General features: G+C 38.6%; 1 protein-coding gene across 1 annotated transcript; it reads right to left on the bottom strand.

The window, feature by feature from the left end:
• Positions 1 to 1,660: 1,660 nt before the first annotated feature.
• Positions 1,661 to 19,104, bottom strand: tmem62 (transmembrane protein 62). Its single transcript, XM_088354884.1, has 13 exons — positions 18,583 to 19,104; positions 13,470 to 13,581; positions 13,259 to 13,396; positions 11,210 to 11,255; positions 11,000 to 11,141; positions 10,745 to 10,869; positions 10,548 to 10,670; positions 9,760 to 9,915; positions 8,438 to 8,597; positions 6,170 to 6,374; positions 6,004 to 6,099; positions 5,787 to 5,905; positions 1,661 to 2,765 (listed from the first exon to the last, which is right to left on the bottom strand). Exons 1-13 carry the CDS (start codon positions 18,763 to 18,765, stop codon positions 2,427 to 2,429), a joined length of 1,944 nt encoding a protein of 647 aa, XP_088211010.1. The 5' UTR covers positions 18,766 to 19,104; the 3' UTR covers positions 1,661 to 2,426.
• Between the last annotated feature and the right edge of the window lie 787 nt (positions 19,105 to 19,891).

The raw sequence follows: 19,891 nt of genomic DNA, 5'->3' as shown, positions 1-19,891 counted from the left end.
TTAATATACAATGGGGCTCTTTTCCTATTCCAAGATACAGCGGTGCCTTGAGATACAAAGAAACAGGCTTATATTTTTGTGCTTTGACTTGAGACATTAGCATGGTCGTGGTATAGTGGCAGTGACAGAATTCATATCACAATAAGCTATAGTTAGCTATAAACTCAAACATATCACGCATCAAAATACTGTAAATAACAGCGCTCCCAGTTAAAGTTTAGACCCAAACAGAACATAATGTTAAAGCCTGTGTCAATTAAAAAAGGGACACTTATTCAATAAAGGATTCAGAGTGTCCCAGCTAGCATGATGCTAACATATAATCAGGGTTGGGTAGGGTTACTTTAAATGGATTACTTTCAATTACTTTTGGATTACTCCAATACCAAATATGCCAATAAAAGACAAAATAAACTAAATATGAATAATATTATGACTCACAGCACGTAGTAAGCTTTCTCTCCTGGCTTTGATCTCTGGCAAAACTAACAAAATGCGACAGAAACAAAATGAAAATAAATCCAAACAGTTTGCACGGCGGCGCAGTGGTTAGCGCTTGTGCGGCACAGTTCATGTCATGGGAACCTGTCGTGGGTTCAAATCCAGCTCCAGACTTCCTGTGCGGAGTTTGTATGTTCTCCCCGTGCTTGCGTGGGTTTCCTCCGGGCACTCCGGTTTCCTCCCACATTCCAAAAACATACATTTCAGGTGAATTGGCTGGTCCAAATTGTCCCTAGGTGTGAATGAGCGAATGAGTTGTCTGTCCCTGTGTGCCCTGCGATTGGCTGGCAACCAATTCAGGGTGTCCCCTGCCCACTGCCCGGAGATGGCTGGGATGGGCTCCAGCCCCCCCGCGACCCTAATGAGGATAAGCGGTACGGCTGATGAGATGAGATTGCCAACATCATTTTTGCCGTTCCATGTATTCCATTACTCCCCAAGCATGCACAAAATGTAGTCATTTTATTCATATTTTGTTTGTGAAGTTCAGATGGAACTCATAGATCTGCAGTCTGACACACTTCTGGCAGATCACTTCAAGTCAGTCTCACTGCTGGATTTTTACCCCTCCCTCAAAGAGGAGAACTTTCCACACCTGAGGAAGCATGCTCAGAGGATCCTAGTCCTCTTTGGATCTACCTATCATTGTGAACAGACATTCTCAGTTATGAAGTTTAATAAATCCAAACATAGATCCTCTATGTCTGATGACCACCTCTCAGCTGTCCTTCGCATAGCCACTTCAGACATTCCGCCAGATTTCAATGCCCTTGTTCAAGCCCAGAACAGACTGGATTATTGTCACTGAAGAGGTAACATGAGGTGGAGAACATTACAAGTTATTGTTTGTGGAAATTAACAAGTTAAAAATAAATTGCACTGGTTCAATGATTGTTTTTCTTATTTAACCAATACACCACAATTTCACATAGCCTAATATAAATATTTACAGAGTGCTATATTCTTCTGATTATCAGCATCAGCTATTCAAAATATTTAATTTGAGCATTTTACAAAGAAAGAAAGTTGGTGGCCCTCTGACACAATTCAGGTTTCTCATGCGGCCCCTGATAAAAATTAATTGCCCACCCCTGGTTTAGACGGTCATTGGGTTCAGTCATGGGGTTGGGACAAAGGTAAGCTCAGTCTTTTTTCCCAGTTGGCTGTTTTTGTTTTGGGAGTACAGAGAAAAATAAGTCTATCAACTGATCAATGCTGTTATTGTTGCCGTCAGGATTGATATCAATATGTATGTGAAGTGGAGCTCCACGATTAAAAAAAAAAAATATATATATATATATATATATATTTTTTTTTTTTTAGACTGGTTTTGCATTTTTGATGCGTTTTTTTTATAGTGTGTTTTTTTGCTAGCTTTGTTTTTTTGTGAATACTTAATCCTAATGACATGCTTTAACCTTAAGAAAACAGCGCCCTCTTTTGGGGAGCTTTGTTAGGGTTGAGGTGGGTGTGTGTGACATAGCTTGCTGCTTTCAAACTTTGCCCTGGCTTCTTTGTCTGGCGCCGTTAAAACCCAAACTGACAATTCCGGTTGCCTGAACAATCCAATCACTCAAATAACAAAGGGGAAAACAGCCCAATCATAGAAAACTATAAATCATTGAGGGGGAAAAAAGGCAGTGTCTTGCGATCACACAATTGCGCTACGTCACATCGGAATATAACCATAATGTGAAGGCATCCCTGTATTTCGCAGAAACCCGGTTGTAACTATATCATTCCAAAGATTCAGGCCAAGAGCCAAATTGAGTTTGCTATCCCTGCTATACACTCCAGTTTAAGAATCCCTGGTGTACACAACTCCCCGGAAATGTGCCCTGCAGTGCTTTACACTTGAAAACATGCATAATGCAGTAAATAATACAGAGGTGAACGGTGAATACAGCGAGAGTGACTGTTTACTGTCAGGAGGATGGCGAGACGCTCTTGCCGTTCCCGCCTCCCGCCATGGAGCTCCAGGATGGTACGGGGCACGTCCAAGCGCGGTAGACCAGCGTCAGGCTCAGTCCGAGGGCCCACGTGCGCACGGGCGACAGGAGGAAGGCCCAAAAACCGTACGTCTCCAGCAGGAAATAGCACGAGTGGGCCTGCCAGGCCAGCAGCAGCAGCATGATTAAGTGCATGGCCAGGCACCGCCAGCGGCAGCCCGGGCGCAACAACAGCGAGCGGAAGGTATTGCCACGGCAACGTTGATGGAGGCTCCAGCACAGGTACAGGGTGAGTGGCATGTTGAAGAAGAGCAGCTGCAAGGGGCGAAGAGAACAAATTTATGTTCTTTCTTAATGAATGAAAAGAATGATAAGAAATTGTATTATGAGGATTAGGTTTCCTCAAATAGAAGTAACCTTCATTTTTAATGGACTCTCAAAAATGTGAAAACATTTTTGTAAAGTGTGTTTAGTTTAATAAAATGAACGTAAATAAAGAATAAAAATAGTTGATAGGAAATTAGAGTTGGAATATGTGGATTATGACTTTTCTAAATAAAGAATTGGATCAGTTTGGATTTTGCGATAGTTTATGTGTAAATATATTTATACATTGTTTTCTATGTTTACATATTTCTTGTCGAGTCGACCTTTATTTATACACTAAACTATGGAGAGGTTTGTCAAATCTATATCCAAATCTTACATCTATTTTTGTAAGTCTAAACTTATTTATAATTCCGATTTGTGTGCGAGTGTGTGTTAGAGGTAGATTGATTATCGGCACAAAAATTTGGAAATTTGACGGATAGCGGTATCGGCATTTTTATTTATTTTTGATTATTAAGTCTAAGATGCAGCAAAGACTTTCTCCCCTTTGCTCCTACTTAGAGGTAAGATCTTAGGTCTGAACCTGCTAAGTGATTAGCTGTTACCATAACATTAGTTCGTCAATCGGCCATTAAGACAAGAGTGCCCACACTTTTCATCTTGTGAGCTCCGTTGATATTGATTTGCACTTATTGTGAAAGTTAATTTGAGTCACGTTGGTTGTGTTGACATATTCATTTATTATTAGGGAGCTATTTAAGTATTTATGTACCTCTATACCAGTTGCTGCTAATCCCAATTTTATTTCCCGCACTGTTAGTTTTTGGTTAAAGTGAAAGTTTAGCCATGTTAGTTGTGATGAAATTCTAATTTATTTACTGTAAAAGGTTTCTGAGAGCTATTTAAGCTTCATTTGAATTAGTAAAACATATTCTTTCTTTCTATTTTGCCTCATTAAACATTTCTTACACCAATTTTCAAGCTTTTACAGCAAATAAATATTTGCTCCAAATATCAGTTATCGGCCTCCTTTCAATACTTGTAATCGTATCCGCCCTGAAAAACCAACATCGGTTGATCCCTAGTGTGTGTACTCGTATGTGACGTATAGGCTCAGACTGGCTGAGCAGATTTCCATGAAAATGTATACAGTTGCACTTTAGGCCTCAGGGAGTGTCTTTTGAGAGTTTTCGTGTCAGGGGACGCCCCATAAATACCAACAAAATCAATAAACATTTGCTTTCATGTACATGTGGCTCTGGAGCCTAGAAAAAATGTGCACCGGACAATTATTCTGACATGCATGTTTTTTAAATGAGACCAGAGTACCCAGAGGAAACCCACGCAGGCACGGGGAGTACATGCAAGCTCTGTATGGGGAGGTTGCAGTACCTGGAATTAAACACTGGACCTCTGCACCGTGGGGCCATGCCGTCCTGTGTTTATTATATACTGTATATTATAATATATAACTTCATAAATCCTGATTTGTGTGTGTTTGTATGTTACTTATAAGCTCTGAAACAGCTAAACCCATTTTCGTGAAATACTTTTGGCTTTTGCGAGAGTCTTTAGCTAGGTATTGTGTCAAGGTACCCTCAATAAATACAGACAAAATTGATAAACATCTGCTTTCGTGTGGTCTGCTTTTGTGGGGCTTTTAACACCCTCTGGTGGTCAAAATTGGGAACTGCAGCCCCCAACCGCCAACCACTCCAAGCAGCCGGATCCAATCTTCTATCGCCCCGGCAACATCGAGGCATTTTGCTTGTTCCTATTCAATAATAATAATAATCCCACCTGCCCCCACCATCCCTCATCACATTCTACAGGGGCACCATAGAGAGTATCCTGACCAGCTGTATCTCTGTGTGGTGTGGAGGCTGCAGCGCTACCGACTGGGGTAGTGTGAGGAGGGTAACGAGGACAGCGGAGAAAATAATCGGGACTACACTTCCCTCCATTCAGGACATTGGCCAGAAGCGCTGCTTATCCCATGCTAAGAACATTACCGGGGACCCCTCTCACCCCCATCATGGACTATTCACTCTGCTAGCCTCTGGGAAGAGGTACTGCAGTGTGCGGTGCAGGACCACCAGGCTCCGCAATAGTCTAGTCCCCCTGGCCATTAGACTGTTAAATGGTCAATCTAACATATAGTTAACTTAAATCTAAACGGCTGCTAATTTGACTTTTGCACTAGTGGCAGTTTTTTTATAGCTTGCCACTCCTTGCACATTTGATCTCTGCACTATTGTTACTTACAGTGTTATTACTTACAGTGTTATTGTTTACAATATAATGGTACTGTGTACCTGACTTGTTAACCTGACTGCCCATCTTGCACATCTGGTTAGCGTCTCTTCTTGCACTATCGGCACTATGGTAAATAACACAATACAGCTTTATTTATATCTGTACACTGAAGACACTGAGGGAAACTGTGGGAGTCAGATCCATCGACATTTCGTTCTGTATACACGTGTACTAGAATGACAATAAAGTAGATCTGAATCTGAATCTGAATCTGAATCATAAAAATACATCAGCATTCAAGGCTTGGAGTGATAAAAAAAATCTTATGTGCATTTCTTAATTTTTAGGGGTAAAATGCCAGTTATGGACTTATAAAGGCCTTGTTTACTGTGTAATTTTATTACTATTTTATATATAATGCACCAATAGTATGCAGACATACTGGTAACCCCGGATTTACGATGTGATTGGCGTACATCCAACGTTCCTTATTCCCCCAGCAAACTTGCTTTTATCAAGCTTTTTATTATTATTATTTTATTCAATGTATGGCACCACAGCACGTTGCAACCCGGCAAAATGTATGATAATTTTGACAGCCAGCAATTTACCACTACACTCCGTAAATAGAAAGCAGATGACACCCATTTAGGACGGTTTGGTTGGAACCCATCCCGGTGGTCAATTGGATGTAACCTCAAGTTGATTTATACATTTATGCAGTTTTTACAGTATTAATCTGGTGCCTACCTGAATGACGCCCACAACATAAGTGAGGCTTCCCTCCAGAAAGTGTCCATTGATGAACACCCCAAAGGCAAAACAGGCACCGCTGTGGCCATCAATCAGCTCGCCAATGAACCATGGCCCTGAAAGGATGAAGTGCAACAATCATGAGAACATCTCAAGCTACTCAGCTTAGATTTAAATTTCTGGTTTTGCCTCATCGTCAAGTGTCTCCACTCACCTAAAGCGGTGCACAGGTTGAAGAGCAGCAGAGAGTAGTAGAAGGAGTCCACCTTACTGACCAGCCGTAGTGACATGCAAGCTTGTGATGTCCATCCTAGAAACGCCAGAAATTCAATATATTGAATCCTGTTGAATAAAATATTTGGGCAGCTGTTTGGACTCACCTCGACCGGCTGGGAAATGGCGCATGAACCTGAAGGACAGCAGCAGGCCCACGTTGAGCAGCATTGTGAAGGCAAAGGCCGCCCGGCCGACAACATAATGATCCGTCAGCAGGATAAAGGACTGCGCGAAGCCGAAGCTCGGGGTCACGCCATCCGCGGACAGCGAGAAATGTTGCTCCCGTGCACTGTGGCGGCCCAAAGAATCCTAATTCAACAAAAATAAAAGAAATACTTTTTTAATTAACATTAATTATTTGTTTATTTGGAGTTAACAGATTGGCCCTCAACTCATTCACAGCCATCTACGTTATTTGACTCCACTCTGAAATTATTTGTAAATATGTTCTTAGTATTAGTGTAGAATACTATAAGTATTAGAATATTAATTTATTTCCTAAATAAAGTCAAATGTGTTATTTTGATTCAACCAAAAATAATTAGTATGCATTCATGAACTGTTACAGAAATGTGATAACAATTGAAGCGTGAAAATGACCAGCATTTCAATAGTTTAAAGTAAAGGAAAAGTTTAATAGATTCATTATGTTATAAAAAGTCCATCAATTAATTTAGATAAAATGTTTTACTTTTACACTCATGGAACATTTTTTGTAGTTAGTCTAAACCAGGGGTCAACAACCTATTGCACCCGTGCCAGCAGTGGCACGCAAGGGGTTAACCAGTGGTATGCGAGCGCATGGCAACGTAATGATTTTTTTTTTTTTTTTTTTTTCAAAATTTAGTTTGTTGATGAACAAGAATAGTGGAAGATAAATTGGTCAGTTAATGTATATTCATGTTGAATATTCGGACTGGTGTAAAATGACAGCTCTGTTGGATATAAAAAACAAATTGTTGTGTGAGTCATTAATCTTGGTGTGGCACACTGATTTGAAAAGGACATTTAAACCACACCGAAAAGGTTGCTGACCCCTGGTCTAAAATGTGGTTCTTAAATAGTCAGGCGGCCCCCCTAGGGGTCGCAAAGCTCCGTCAAGGGGGGCGCGGGCGTGTTTGACCTCAATGTTTTTTTTTTTTTCTTTCTAAAGAATCAAGTGCAATTGCATCTCCAATACACTAGGAAGCAGTGTCACTCTCATTGGCAGTGTTTTGTTTACATTTAACCTCCATGCTGTGAGTCCAGACGCTACTTACGACCATTCGGTAGATACGATCATTTTCTTGGGGATTTCGAAAACTATCCAGACATTGCTGTAAGTTAGATTTTGTATTGTCTGCACCTTTTTCCGAGTACAGGACAGTACTGTGGTGCTTCTTTCCGCGGCTACCTGCGTGTGGCGCTGTGAGAGGTCACTGAGCAAGTAAAAAAATCTGCTTCTTCAGAGTCCGTGTGTGAACATTCTATACTGTCTATGTCCATACTTTCTTCAGCACATTAAAAGCTTTGACATTTTTGTTGTTCAATATCTCGTGCATCTATTCAATATAGTTGGCGTAAAGTGTAAAGAGGCGAGCCGTTTCTTTTGAAATGAAAGTGGAATAAGAAAGCTTGATGCGGTTGAGAAAATGGTTGGAACGCTTTTTTTGGGTCACTTTTTACCATGGAGGAGGACGTCGCTTAACTCTTGAAGCTCATCTTCCAAAAGTAAGATACAGTTCACTTTAAGCCTTTAACATACTTATATAAACCTTAAACATACAAAGTATAGCACTGAAGCAACTTACGAACAAATTCAACTTACGAACGACCTCGTTCGTAAGTAGGGCAGCGTCTGTATAAGCATTGAGTATGAATTGCAGATGTGAATTGGAGCAGACCCTTTAAGTGACCCCATGAAAAAAAATCAAATAACCCAGACGAGGAAACAGACTTCTGGGGGGCTTTAGGAGGACTTATTCTTCTGAGGGCAGGCGTGACAGAAAATATTTGAGAACCACTGGTCTAAAACAATACGAATGTTTCTTCATTTTTCGACTGATCAATTTCTTTTATTTTGTGGCATTACTAAAAGGTTTTGGGGTTGTATTTTTATTCACCATTTTAACAGTCTTTTTTTTGCATATCTAATATTTGATAATATAATAATGTGGCTAAAATTTTACCTTATTTACATTCTGCACATCACATTTAAAATAATATTGCAATACAATATTGAGCATATTTTTTTTTCTTAATTTCAAGATTTCTGCCGTTTCCTTCTCTGGTTATCAAAACATTTCTCTCGATACCCATTCGAAGGTCATTCGTTATAGCGATTCTCGACGAGGTCAAGTCTCAGGAGACACATTGATGTGACATTGACTGACCTCCACCTCAACTCGGATGTTGTGCATCCCGTTGAGGTATTGCGACGGGTCCCAGTGCAGCACGTAGAGGGGGCCACCGGCAGGGTGGCAATTGCCCAACACCTTACCATCTATGATGACATGCACCGCTGTGATAGCAGCATCAGAGAATGCTAAAATCCTGTGGAGAGACATTATTACATTCCATAAATTCATTTTTTTTAAAAGCACATATATTGAAAAAATATTTGTAATTAAATCCTTATGTCTAAATTAATATAATTATTGTATAAGTAAAACATAGAACATAATTAAAAAAATAATACAACAATTAACATTATTAAATACAGTTATCGGCAACCATTTCTGTACCACGGACCGGTTTAATGTCTGGCAATATTCTCAAAATAATTGAATTAACATTGAAATAAATTTCAAAACATATACAAAAAATGGAGTGCATGCTTTCAATTATTATAATTAGTGAAAATAAGAGAAAAAAATACAAATATAGATTTAAATCCATCAACATATAAAAAAAAAAAGATTATTTTGATCGAATGCAATTTGTGAAAAACGAATATTCTATTACATTTAAGATTTTTTGACTAATATATTACCTAGGTATGCATTTTAAAATGTATGTAAGGGTAATAAAAGTAAGGATGTTAGGTAAATTGATTTTAAACTAATATTAGTACTGAACTATTCAACAGTCATCTTTACCCATACTATGTTCAGATACCATTGGTATAAAACATTTTCTTCCTTCTGCAAAGAAATGGGTGGTATTTGATTTAGAAAAAAAAAAATTCATGCACCTTCGACTAACACACGATAGGACCCTGGTTAAAGACCGGGTGGAAACATTTATTGGCTTGAAGATAGATGGCACACAACAGGATATGGTCCCACTACAACTCTAGTGGTTAAGAGATAGACCCACTCACCACATTAAGGTAATGGCAAGTTATTCTCTAATGTCTAGTTCACATTCTTTAAATGGGTCGGTTGGAAAATGTCAATCATTTAAATTTGGGTGTGGCCGGGCCGGGCTTCTCTCGCGCACTAATAATTTTTTTGAGGACTTTTTTGAAAATTTTTAATAGCATTTTTAAATACAATATGACAATTCAGGTTTGCGTAGCACTCGGTCCCTCAAATCAACTTGTCGGGTTTCAATACCCGCGGACCTGGTCGGGCTAGATTTTTTTAGGCCCAATCTTACCTCTAAATGATATTGCCCACTGTCACAAGCACAGCTATTGTGTGAAAGGCTGGTATGAACACTCATACAAATATATGGTATTCGTACGAAACCATCCCTAAAACAAGAGCCCCACCTGATGTGTGTAGACTTCCGTATGCGGTCCAAGGGTTCCAAGCCCGGATGCAGGTACTGCGCATCCTTGGGATTAGTGATGACCACCGCTGGCCACTTTTCAAACCTCAAGTCTGAGAAACTCAGTAGGTCGTGGTCGAAGGCCAGAACTCTGTACCTGTCACAGTAACAGTTCACTTGCATTAGAGGCTGTGATTCTGACCAGAGACCCAGCATTCCACCCTGATGATAATCTGCGACCTAAATCAGGAAAAAAAAAAATACACTTATCCAATTTATCGAATGAAAGGATTGTGCACTTTAAAGAAGAGATTGACTAAATTCATTTGGGATTTTTCAAAAATCAAAATGACTCGCAAAACCACAATGACTTCAAGTACCGAATATACTTGCACATAAGCCTACATCGCATATAAGTGACCCCTTAAAACTGCTTTTAAATAGCCACATACTAAAATAAATACAAAATATTCATACAATTTATACCAAAACAGCGATAATTATTAATTTATGTAGATAATAAAGATAAATACACTGGTAAAAACAAAAATTTTACATTTTTGAACCATTTACAATCCCTTACAGCTGCACTTTAATGGCACTCAAACACCATTTTGGTATTTCGCAATTATTTCCTTCAAAGACTTGATGGTTGTCACTTTTTTCCCGTAATCACTAACTTTCTTGGGACCCATTACTAGGGGGGAAAAAGGAAATAAAACCAACAAAATTGCAATGAATGAGATGTAGATCCTCGCAAACAAATTTGAGATGGTCATCTAAGCTTACCTGCGATTGTCCATCCAGTCCCCAAGTTCCAGTTCCAATGTGCCTTGGGAATGGCGACTGTGCAGGACGGGCATCAAGCCGCCCAGTGTGTGCAGGTGGCCGCACAGGTAAGCCACAGCTGACCTGCGAGCAGGACAAACCATTAATCCACAATGATGCACTCTAAAAAAAGGTTTGTTTTCCTAATGACCCTTCACCTCATGAGCTCTCGCACGCCTGGAGACGGAGACACAATGGTGGAGGTGGTATAGTGGCCAAACCAGATTGACTGGTTGCTTTTGAGACTCTCGGCTCTAAACAAGTCCAGTACCTCCATCTGAGTCTGCACAACAATATCTTACTAATCTGAGTTCATTCTTTAGGCAGAAGAAACAATATCGTGCATAGTGTAATTTCCCATCAGCATACTGCTGAAGAACCTCCGGTGTTTTATGTGGAATTCTGCTGCTCACCTTATTGAGAATCCCGAAGAAATTGTACGGCCTCTTTGGCCCTGGCGTCAGCGTGGCATCAGCGCACACAAAAGAGTAATTCCCGAAAGGCGTGCTGTGCACGTAATGGAAGGAACCCACCCTCTGATTGGCTGAGTATTTTCTAAGGAACACAAAGAAACCGGTACATTAAATCGGTTGCTCTACTTTTTCAAAAGTGGCAATACTCACCGGTAATAGTTGTTGACACTGTTCAGCGACATGATGTTGAAGGCGTCTGGGGAAAACAAGACAAATATTTATAACTTTATTATGTAATAATAACACGTTTCAGCATGTAAAACAAATTATTGATATTATTTTTCTTCATTATCTCAAGTCTCTCAATGGTTTATTAAAAGAGTAAAAAGCAATTGTTCTATAAACCTGTCAATATAAAATGTATCGTTGCTGTCCTGTAAAGAAAAATCCACAAAATTCCCCTGTAAACGATGATATTCTTGTGACTGTCCAACTTCCAAATAATCTTTTAAAAAAGCTAACTCTTTTTTTAATATCAAAAAATAAGAAATATACGTTGGGGGGTGCACTTGAATAAAAGAACAATGCACTTTTTTGCTGTTTCAAATGAATTCCCAGAGTACGTTTGGGCGCTTTTTTTTCTTTAGGTCCTGCTAATTTAACCCTTCACATGTTATTTTTCCTCTTTCCTAGACATAGTGTTCCATTTCTTGTAGTTAAACTCCCTATTAAAAAAATAGCATTAAAACAACAATAAAACAAAATAGGTAAATCTATTTAATATTAATACGGATAAATAATAATGTAAATAATTAAAATAATCAAAAGAATAGCAATAATATTTATGCATAAATATATATTGTTATTGTATAATATATTCAATATCTTTATATTATATAAAATGGATATAAATATAAATTAAAACAGTAATACAGTACTAGTAAAAAACAATCACACAGTATAAATTCAAAGATTTTTTCTTATTAACGTTAAAGATAGTTTTCAAATTCAGTTTTAAGGTAATTTAAAACAAATGATAATATTTCCATTGATTTTCTTAGACCTTTGGTTTTCTTTTTAGAAGATCTGCTACAATAGATTAATATATAGTCCATCTGTTGGTTAGTTATGTAAGCGGCAGGTTATTTGATGGTTCATATTCAAAGACAAGAGACAAACAACAAAAACATAGCTGCGTTGTTAAGATCAATCTTTTGTTTCATAGGATATTTCCTTCGGAAGACATAATAAAAATAATAAAGGGAGACAGAACCTGTCTTCAGTGAGAGATTTTAAAATCAGACAAATGAGGCAAGCTCACATTACAGCAAATCTTTCAACCCCTAATTGCAGTATAAAAGGACAGGATGTCCCTTCCTCATTTGTGTCTGGAGATCTGGTTTCACTTTCAGGAGTGGTTAATCCAGCAAGAGGTTGAGAAATGCAACCATTTCCTGTTTCAGGGCTAGAGTAAAAAAATAAAAAATACTACCAGGTTCATGTGCAGTTGTCAACTGTTGAGACATTTTAAGGGGAGACACATATTTGTTTCTCATTTACAAGAACCTGTTTTGAGTAACTAAGTGAAGTTTGGTTGACAAAGTGCAGAAAGAGGGAAATTATAACTTGAGGGGCTGTAGTTAATTCAAAATCCCAAAGGTGAGAACAACCAGGACAAACTTTGGAATAATTTACAAGATGAGATCAAACAATGTCCAACTATCCATGTCTTAAAATTTAAATACAAAAAAGCATTACTGGCGAAATACAGGGATGAAGAAAATGGGATATGAGTGAGATTGGAAATACTGCGTTTAAAACTATGGTTAACTTTGTTGTTATTGTTGCTATAATATCATAACTGTTATTATAAATATTATTTTCATTTTTATTGTTGTTATTATCATTGGTGCCGCAGTGATGTTTGGTAACTAGTGGCATTATGACGTTGAGGGATGGGTATTACAAAGATTAGTGTATAAAATATGTGATTATTGTAATTATTATAATTATTGATATCTGATGTATGTAATAAGTATATCCATGAGATTTTGTTATATTAGACACAAGAGGAGAAGAGGATTTGTAAAATGTATTTAATAGGGAAGAAAAAGGGGTAAGGAAAATAAACATCTGCTTCTGACTACCCCTTTTCGAACATGTTATGTAACATTATTTTGTTGTTGACTCATTGTTTTTGTCCTGTTTTTATTTTAATGGTCGAAATAAAGTTTTCATTCATTCAATGTGATGCATTACCATGATTTCCCCGGATGTCAATCCAACGCGTTCGCTCCATCACGCCGGACCTCTTGAGGATGTTGTGGTAGGCCTGCCACTCTACCTCGTGCTGGAGCGAGCCCACCTTGCTTTCCGTTTTGGCATCGGTCAAGTCCCCTTTAAGAGAAGACATTTCGTCGTGAATATCCAACTTGGCGGGTGTCCGTTAGTGTTTTTCTGTTATTTTCACCAGTCGCGAGCACAAGCGATGGTTTGATGACGTCGATGGTGTCAGTGCAGAACTTTTCAAAGTCGGGAATACGTCTGGGGTCGTGGAATCGGCTGATGTGGATATCGGACACCTACAAGAGCAGACGTGGCATCTGTAACAAGTGTCTTTATCTTTAATTTTTTTTAAAACGATATCACAGATGACTGGACGTTATTACTAGAAAAACTCATGTGAACTGTGTAAATGCTTGGTCCCCAACCACAAGGCCTCGGACCGGTACTGGGCCGTGAATGGTTTGGTACTGGCCCCCGCAGAAACAAAAAAGAGTTTCATTATTCCGGCATAAAAATGGGTAGGAGCTTAAAAAGATGAGAAGGATATGGAGATAATAACGTATTTATTTGTGTATAATGTGCGACCCCTAATTCTTTACTTTAAAAAATCTGTATAAAATTTTGTTTGACTATTGCTTAGCTCAAACTAAGCATTAAAAGTTTCAAATGTTGTTGAATACATGTGGTCATGATTCAAATCATTTAGCCACAACAATGAACACAACACCAACTTAAAATTTACTTAGTCCTTCGAAGTCCAAATCATCATTATATACACCATGGGTGTCAGGCGGCCCGCGGGCCGGATCAGGCCCGCATAGGGATAGAATCTGGCCCATGAGATAACGCTGAGGGAGGCGCAAGAGAAAAACAAGCTGCAGGTTGAAATATGTCCACTTGATGTTGCCAAAGCCAGGTGCCTCTCACAAAGACGCTGCTGTAGTTGTATTTATTTTATTTTTCCTCTCTCTCTCTCTCTTATTTCTGTCTTTTTTTTCTCTCTCCTCAATCGACTAGTCCTGCCCCCAAGAGAATATTTGTTCTATTGTGTGGCCCCCCGAGTTAAAATGAGTTTGACACCCTTGATATAGACCAGGATTGTCACACAAATAATCACAATTGACAAATATATTGTCATTTTTCCCCCTCTGCAATATATGCTGCGATTATAATTATTATAGTAGTATTATTACTTGATTTCATTTTTGTACTGTTAAATGTTTTTACATTGTACTGTTTACTTTATTTAAAATTGACTTCTTATCCATAACATAACCCTATGAACGCACCTTCAATACATCAAAAGATTGATCTGCATCTGTGTGTCATGTTCATGCCAGGAATTATTTCACAGTGAGTCTAAAATAAAATGTTGACCATTACCAACAATTATAGTTATTATAACAATTGGAGATCTTTATTTTGAAAAGCCTCAAAGAATGTGACTTCATCACTCTTTAAAAGCAGACGCGCGGACAGTTACACAATATGAGGCTATTTCGAATTAATTCTGGGGAGGACACCATGATCACTATCTCCTGGTTGAATCGGTAATTATATTCTGTACCTAATAAATATAATTTGAAGCAATTTTCTCTTCACTATAGCGTCCAGAGTGTGTTGCAGTAAATTGGCTAAAAATGTATTATGGCATGTGATGTTGGTGCGATGATAAGGAACACCCAAATCTTGCATAAGATTGTATAATACAATATATTATTATTGTTATTGTAATTGTTGTAGTTATTTTAGTAATTATTGCTATTTTTACAATTATTATAATGGGAACAAGTATGTACAAGTTTAATGCAGACTTTGGTCCAGACCGTGAAAATATTGTCAGACATGAAGCCGGTCCATGGTAAAGAAAAGGTTGGACACCACTGCTATAGATCACCGACCAGCAAAAAAGTGCCAAACTATTGGCATGTTTTGTTGTTACACAAGGGGGCAAAGTCTACCGGCATTTCCCCTGACACAATTCTACTTTCACTAAGCTGTTTGTCACCGAATCAGAATTCTTGCTTAGCCACTAAACTACAACAACGGAAATGGATTTATTGCGGTCAACCTAAGCTAACAGTTAGCACATCTGCCATACAATTGTCATGCCAGTCACAGAGTTCAAAGGTCAGAATGTATACCACAGCCTTCCTGATGCCATAATGCATTTTAGAAGACTTAACCTTTAGTTTGGAATATCCAGATAAAACATGTTCGTAAGCATAACTTTATGTATATTTAGTAAACAAAAACAAATTGGTGTCAGTTGCTAAAAATGAGCCATTTTTGGTGTGAAATTGAACGGAAAGCGCTGAAATACTTTTGGGTTTTTTAAAGGACTCTTTGATGTTAGTAAATCATTAAATGTTTTTTTTTTTTTAATTTGCTTTGATTCTTATTGCTTACAATAAAGAATGTGGTTCTGTTTTTCATATTGGACACGTGCAAAGTAAAAATATTTAGGAAGCCAGGGTTGTTTTTACTTTGTTATTGAGCAATGTTGTACACTATTTTGACTATTTAATCCATTTTTTTACATCATTCTCGTTCTTGGCCATTAATGCTGATGTTCTTTGAGTATCCAAACCATTTGGGGCAGATATGCTTTCAACCTAGTTTTAATAAAAAGAAAGGACTCAACGGACGACAAGTTGTATTTTTTTAATCTTGAGTCCTATGCTGTTCTTTTTTGAAGCTCAAAATTCCTTATCTCCTTGATTTAGGTGTCTGCTAAACTAAAAACGCATCAGTAAACCACCTCCGGGTTTGCATTTTTGAATTCCTACAGCCATTGCCTGTAGCTTATTTTTGCTCGCAATATTCTGTAATAAATCTTCGAAGGAACTGCTCATCTTCGCTTTTAAGTTTGACAAACCACTTGTCTCACAACCCGGAAATAAAAATGAGCATGCGGGGGAAAGAAACACTATTTCTAAACAGGATTAGAATAATTTTAAACTAAAATAATTGTTAATGATTAGTACATTTTAAAAAATAGGGACATTGTGTATTATTTGGTTCCTCCTAGTTGTAAAAACCGTAATTTATTAAATATATTGATTTGAAAAATAATCTAATATACATAAAGGTCTACTTTTTAAACACACCCGGGCCGATAAATTTGTATTTATTTTACATAAAACGCGGCACACCTACAGGGAGCCGACATAATTGTCTGCCATCTTGCTGCTACAGGTAACCCCAAAAAAAAAAAAACTTGTGAAAGGCTGGGCAAAAAACTTAAAATAATTTTTGGACCACTTGGAGCAGAGGTGTCAAACTCCTTTTAGCTCAGGGGCCAGAAAAATCATTCTCACAGGGCCGGACTATTAATTAATGGAAGCAAATGTGTGCCTTAGCTGGACGGCTGGGGTCTTTTTGGAGGCTCACAAGAAATTTTGATTTCGTGATGGGAATTTTGATCATGAGACGATTGTTGAGGGTTTTTTTCCCATTAATATTTGTTTTGCTTCACTAAGATTTAATCTCTTGTAGTGTTTATCAGTTGTGCTTTTATTTAAAAAAAAAAGACAGTTAATTCATTTCCACTACAGTTTATTTAACTCAGGGAAACTCATGCAGATTGCTAAGGGACAAAAAATAGCATTCAAACACTAATTCAAATGATTGATTTAATGATTTAAGTCTCTTTTAAATTAAAATGTTTATCTGAATATGGGAAGTTTGCAGTTAGATTTCTATCGATTGTATAAAGGAGCTAGAGCCTCTTTAACTTCAGCAAAGACACAGATTACATATTTATTTATATTGCCTCAAACAATGTTTCCGTGACTATTAGTTTAGGTCCAATAACATCGGAATGGGTTTCCTTAAAGTTCCCTGGTTGATTATGGTAATCAGCAAAAACAGCTACAGGAGGTGCTTAACATCCAGTGGCCACTTTTAAAACTGCAGCTCATTTTTCTCTTGTGCTTCTCTCAGCCATGAGTTTGACACGAGTGACTTAGAGTCTCTGTAGTTTGTATTCTTCCTTGTGCTTTGAAACACTCACGTTTGATTGCACTACACAATCCAGCGACATCTAGCGGTAACATTGTACACAGTGTTCCTTTAATTGTGATTAAAATCAATTGGGTATTTTTTTAACCTGTTCCTGGAATTGGGGAAGATATTTTAATTAAAGACCTTTAACAATTAGGTAACACATACTTGTCAACCTGTATGGTTTGGCCGTACAAAGTACGTTTCTTATGCATTTTAAGACGTGTACGACGTACGAGAAAATCTGTACGGAAAAACGCAAATTTGTCAATTATGAGTACCAACCGGTATACACCGACTATCACGAAACAGCAAAATCAATCAAGTCAAACGAATAGCCTCTATCATGGTATCGTTTTTTTCGTTGCAAACGGAGCGAGCAGTTTGATGTAGTGAAAGGAAGTCCGTCTCTTTTTAGAGAACCGGCTTTTTCGGCTCAACTCATTAAACTTGCTTTGATGCATTGTATTACGAGTTATTATGTTGTATAAAGAAGTTAAGAAAAAAAGTATAAAATGAGAAAAAGAAAAAAGACAGGTTTGTGGTTACCCCTTTAATCAGTATATTACCTACAATAATTTAATGCAGAAAATGAATTCATAATTCGAATAAGAAAATGTATTATTCTACTTATTTATATTTGCATGTATTTTTTCCTCCTACAGTGAACGTCCAAGCTACTTAATTGTTTTTATAGTAAACCTCACTCATGTCGAGCAACTCAGGATCTCACAACAAAATGTTAATTAACAATATATATAATATGCCGACATTTTCTGTGTAAATATTGTGTAAATTATAACTATAACCTTATCCTCCTTGTTTTATAACCTTATCTTCTCTGTTCCTTTATCTTCTTGGCTTTTTTACCTGAATGTGTGAAACTGGAGTGTCATGCCCAATTTCGTTGTCACAATATGTTAACCCATTTTGTAACAATGACAATAAAGGTATATTCTATTCTATATAACGAAACGCATGTGCAATATAACATGTTAAACTACATAAATAAACACGTTTGAAAAAAAAATATGGTGTAAGATTATTTTGTATTTTGTAAGGGAAAATACGACAGTTTGTAAGGGCATGGAGCCGTGGAGGTTGACAGGTATGGTAACATGTAAAGGTCCTTGGTTCGAGACCGGGTGGAAACATATGTTAGCCTGGAGAGGGATGGGTGCCACCAGGCTGTACTTGCCCAAGGCACACTACGGGAAAATGATGTCCCTACGACCGGAGTGGTTAAGGGATCCAACCAAATAACCATACTCAAAAATGATAAACATTCCCACCTGTACAAACCAGAAAATATTATCCAGCTGGTCCCCAGGAAAGGGAGAAGAGCTTCCCCGGCTGCTTCCATCCCGGACGCTCCGCTTGGGGTGCCAAGCCGTGTCGTAGCTGTCCAGCAGCCAGGAGGCGAAGCACGCCAGGGCCAGTCCGACGACAACCAGAACGCTGAACAGCTTCAGCATCCTCCGGCCGTGGCGAGAGAAAGGCGAGAGGACTCGCTGACGCCGCCGCCGTCCGCCCAGCTCGCCACAAAAACCGCTGGTTACCGTCTTGTCACCGCTGAACGAAAGGACACCGTTGTTAAAGAATTTAAAGCATGGTGGGTGGAGAATAAGAAGCGGCTGGGTGGAGGGTGCTCAGAGGCTTCGCATGGCCGCCATCCTGCCCGCGAGAGACGCATCGAGGCACTGGCTCTTTTCGCCAGTGGCCCGCCGCTGTCAGTCGGTCGCTACTGGATGAGGAAGGAGGGTGTCAGCTAGCTGCGGTTAGCTTAAACGCAGTTAGCTTGTGTGGTTAGCCAAATAGGCACGGACCCGGCTGGAAGAAATGACGTCATCATCACGTGATTGAAGAAGAATCGTGATGGCGTTTCTCAACCTATTTAAAAAAAATTGCAGGTGTATTGAATTTTCAACGGTTGTTTTTTTTGTACTAAATAAAACAAAATCCCAACCGAAACAATCTCAAAACAGACATACAAAAGAACGAACATCATATGTCATGGAATAAATCTTCAGGCACACTGGAAATGTAAAAATATACTGTAGATATTTTAAGTATGAATCAAGTCAAGTCATATTTAGTTGTTTAGCCCTTAATCACAAGATGTCTCATAGGACTGCACAGGATTACAATTACACCATCCCCTGATCTTAGCCCAACATGCGGGAAAGGAAAAATTCAAAACCTCAGCACGAGGAAAATAAGAAACCTTGAGAAGGGGCCTCACAAGTGGTAATCCAGGATGACCATGGTGCAATAGATTTAGCATTGGGGAACAGTACACAAAACATCTCATCTCTCATCTCATTAGCTGCACCGCTTATCCTCAGTAGGGTCGCGGGGGTGCTGGAGCCCATCCCAGCAATCATCGGGCAGTGGGCAGGGGACACCCTGAACTGGTTGCCAGCCAATCGCAGGGCACACAGAAACAGACAACTCGCTCACTCATTCACACCTAAGGAGAATTTGGACCGGCCAATTCACCTGAAATGCATGTCTTTGGAATGTGGGAGGAAACCGGAGTGCCCGGAGGAAACCCACGCAAGCACGGGGAGAACATACAAACACCGCACAATAAGTCCGGTA

The sequence above is a fragment of the Urocampus carinirostris genome, chromosome 15, assembly GCF_059441175.1.
Source record: "Urocampus carinirostris isolate Australia breed hairy pipefish chromosome 15, RoL_Ucar_1.0, whole genome shotgun sequence".
Taxonomy (NCBI): Eukaryota; Metazoa; Chordata; class Actinopteri; order Syngnathiformes; family Syngnathidae; genus Urocampus; species Urocampus carinirostris.
Note: the sequence above shows the minus strand (reverse complement) of the source record. Positions and strands in the feature narration are given on the sequence as shown.

Bases quoted from the DNA above. Each gene is read 5' to 3' on its own strand.
- tmem62 (XM_088354884.1), bottom strand. From the start codon at position 18,765: ATGCTGAAGCTGTTCAGCGTTCTGGTTGTCGTCGGACTGGCCCTGGCG. The intron at 13,397-13,469 runs GTGAAAATAACA...CTTCTCTTAAAG, and splicing joins ATCGCTTGTGCTCGCGACTG to GGGACTTGACCGATGCCAAA. The intron at 8,598-9,759 runs GTGGGGCTCTTG...GTCTCTCCACAG, and splicing joins CGGAAGTCTACACACATCAG to GATTTTAGCATTCTCTGATG.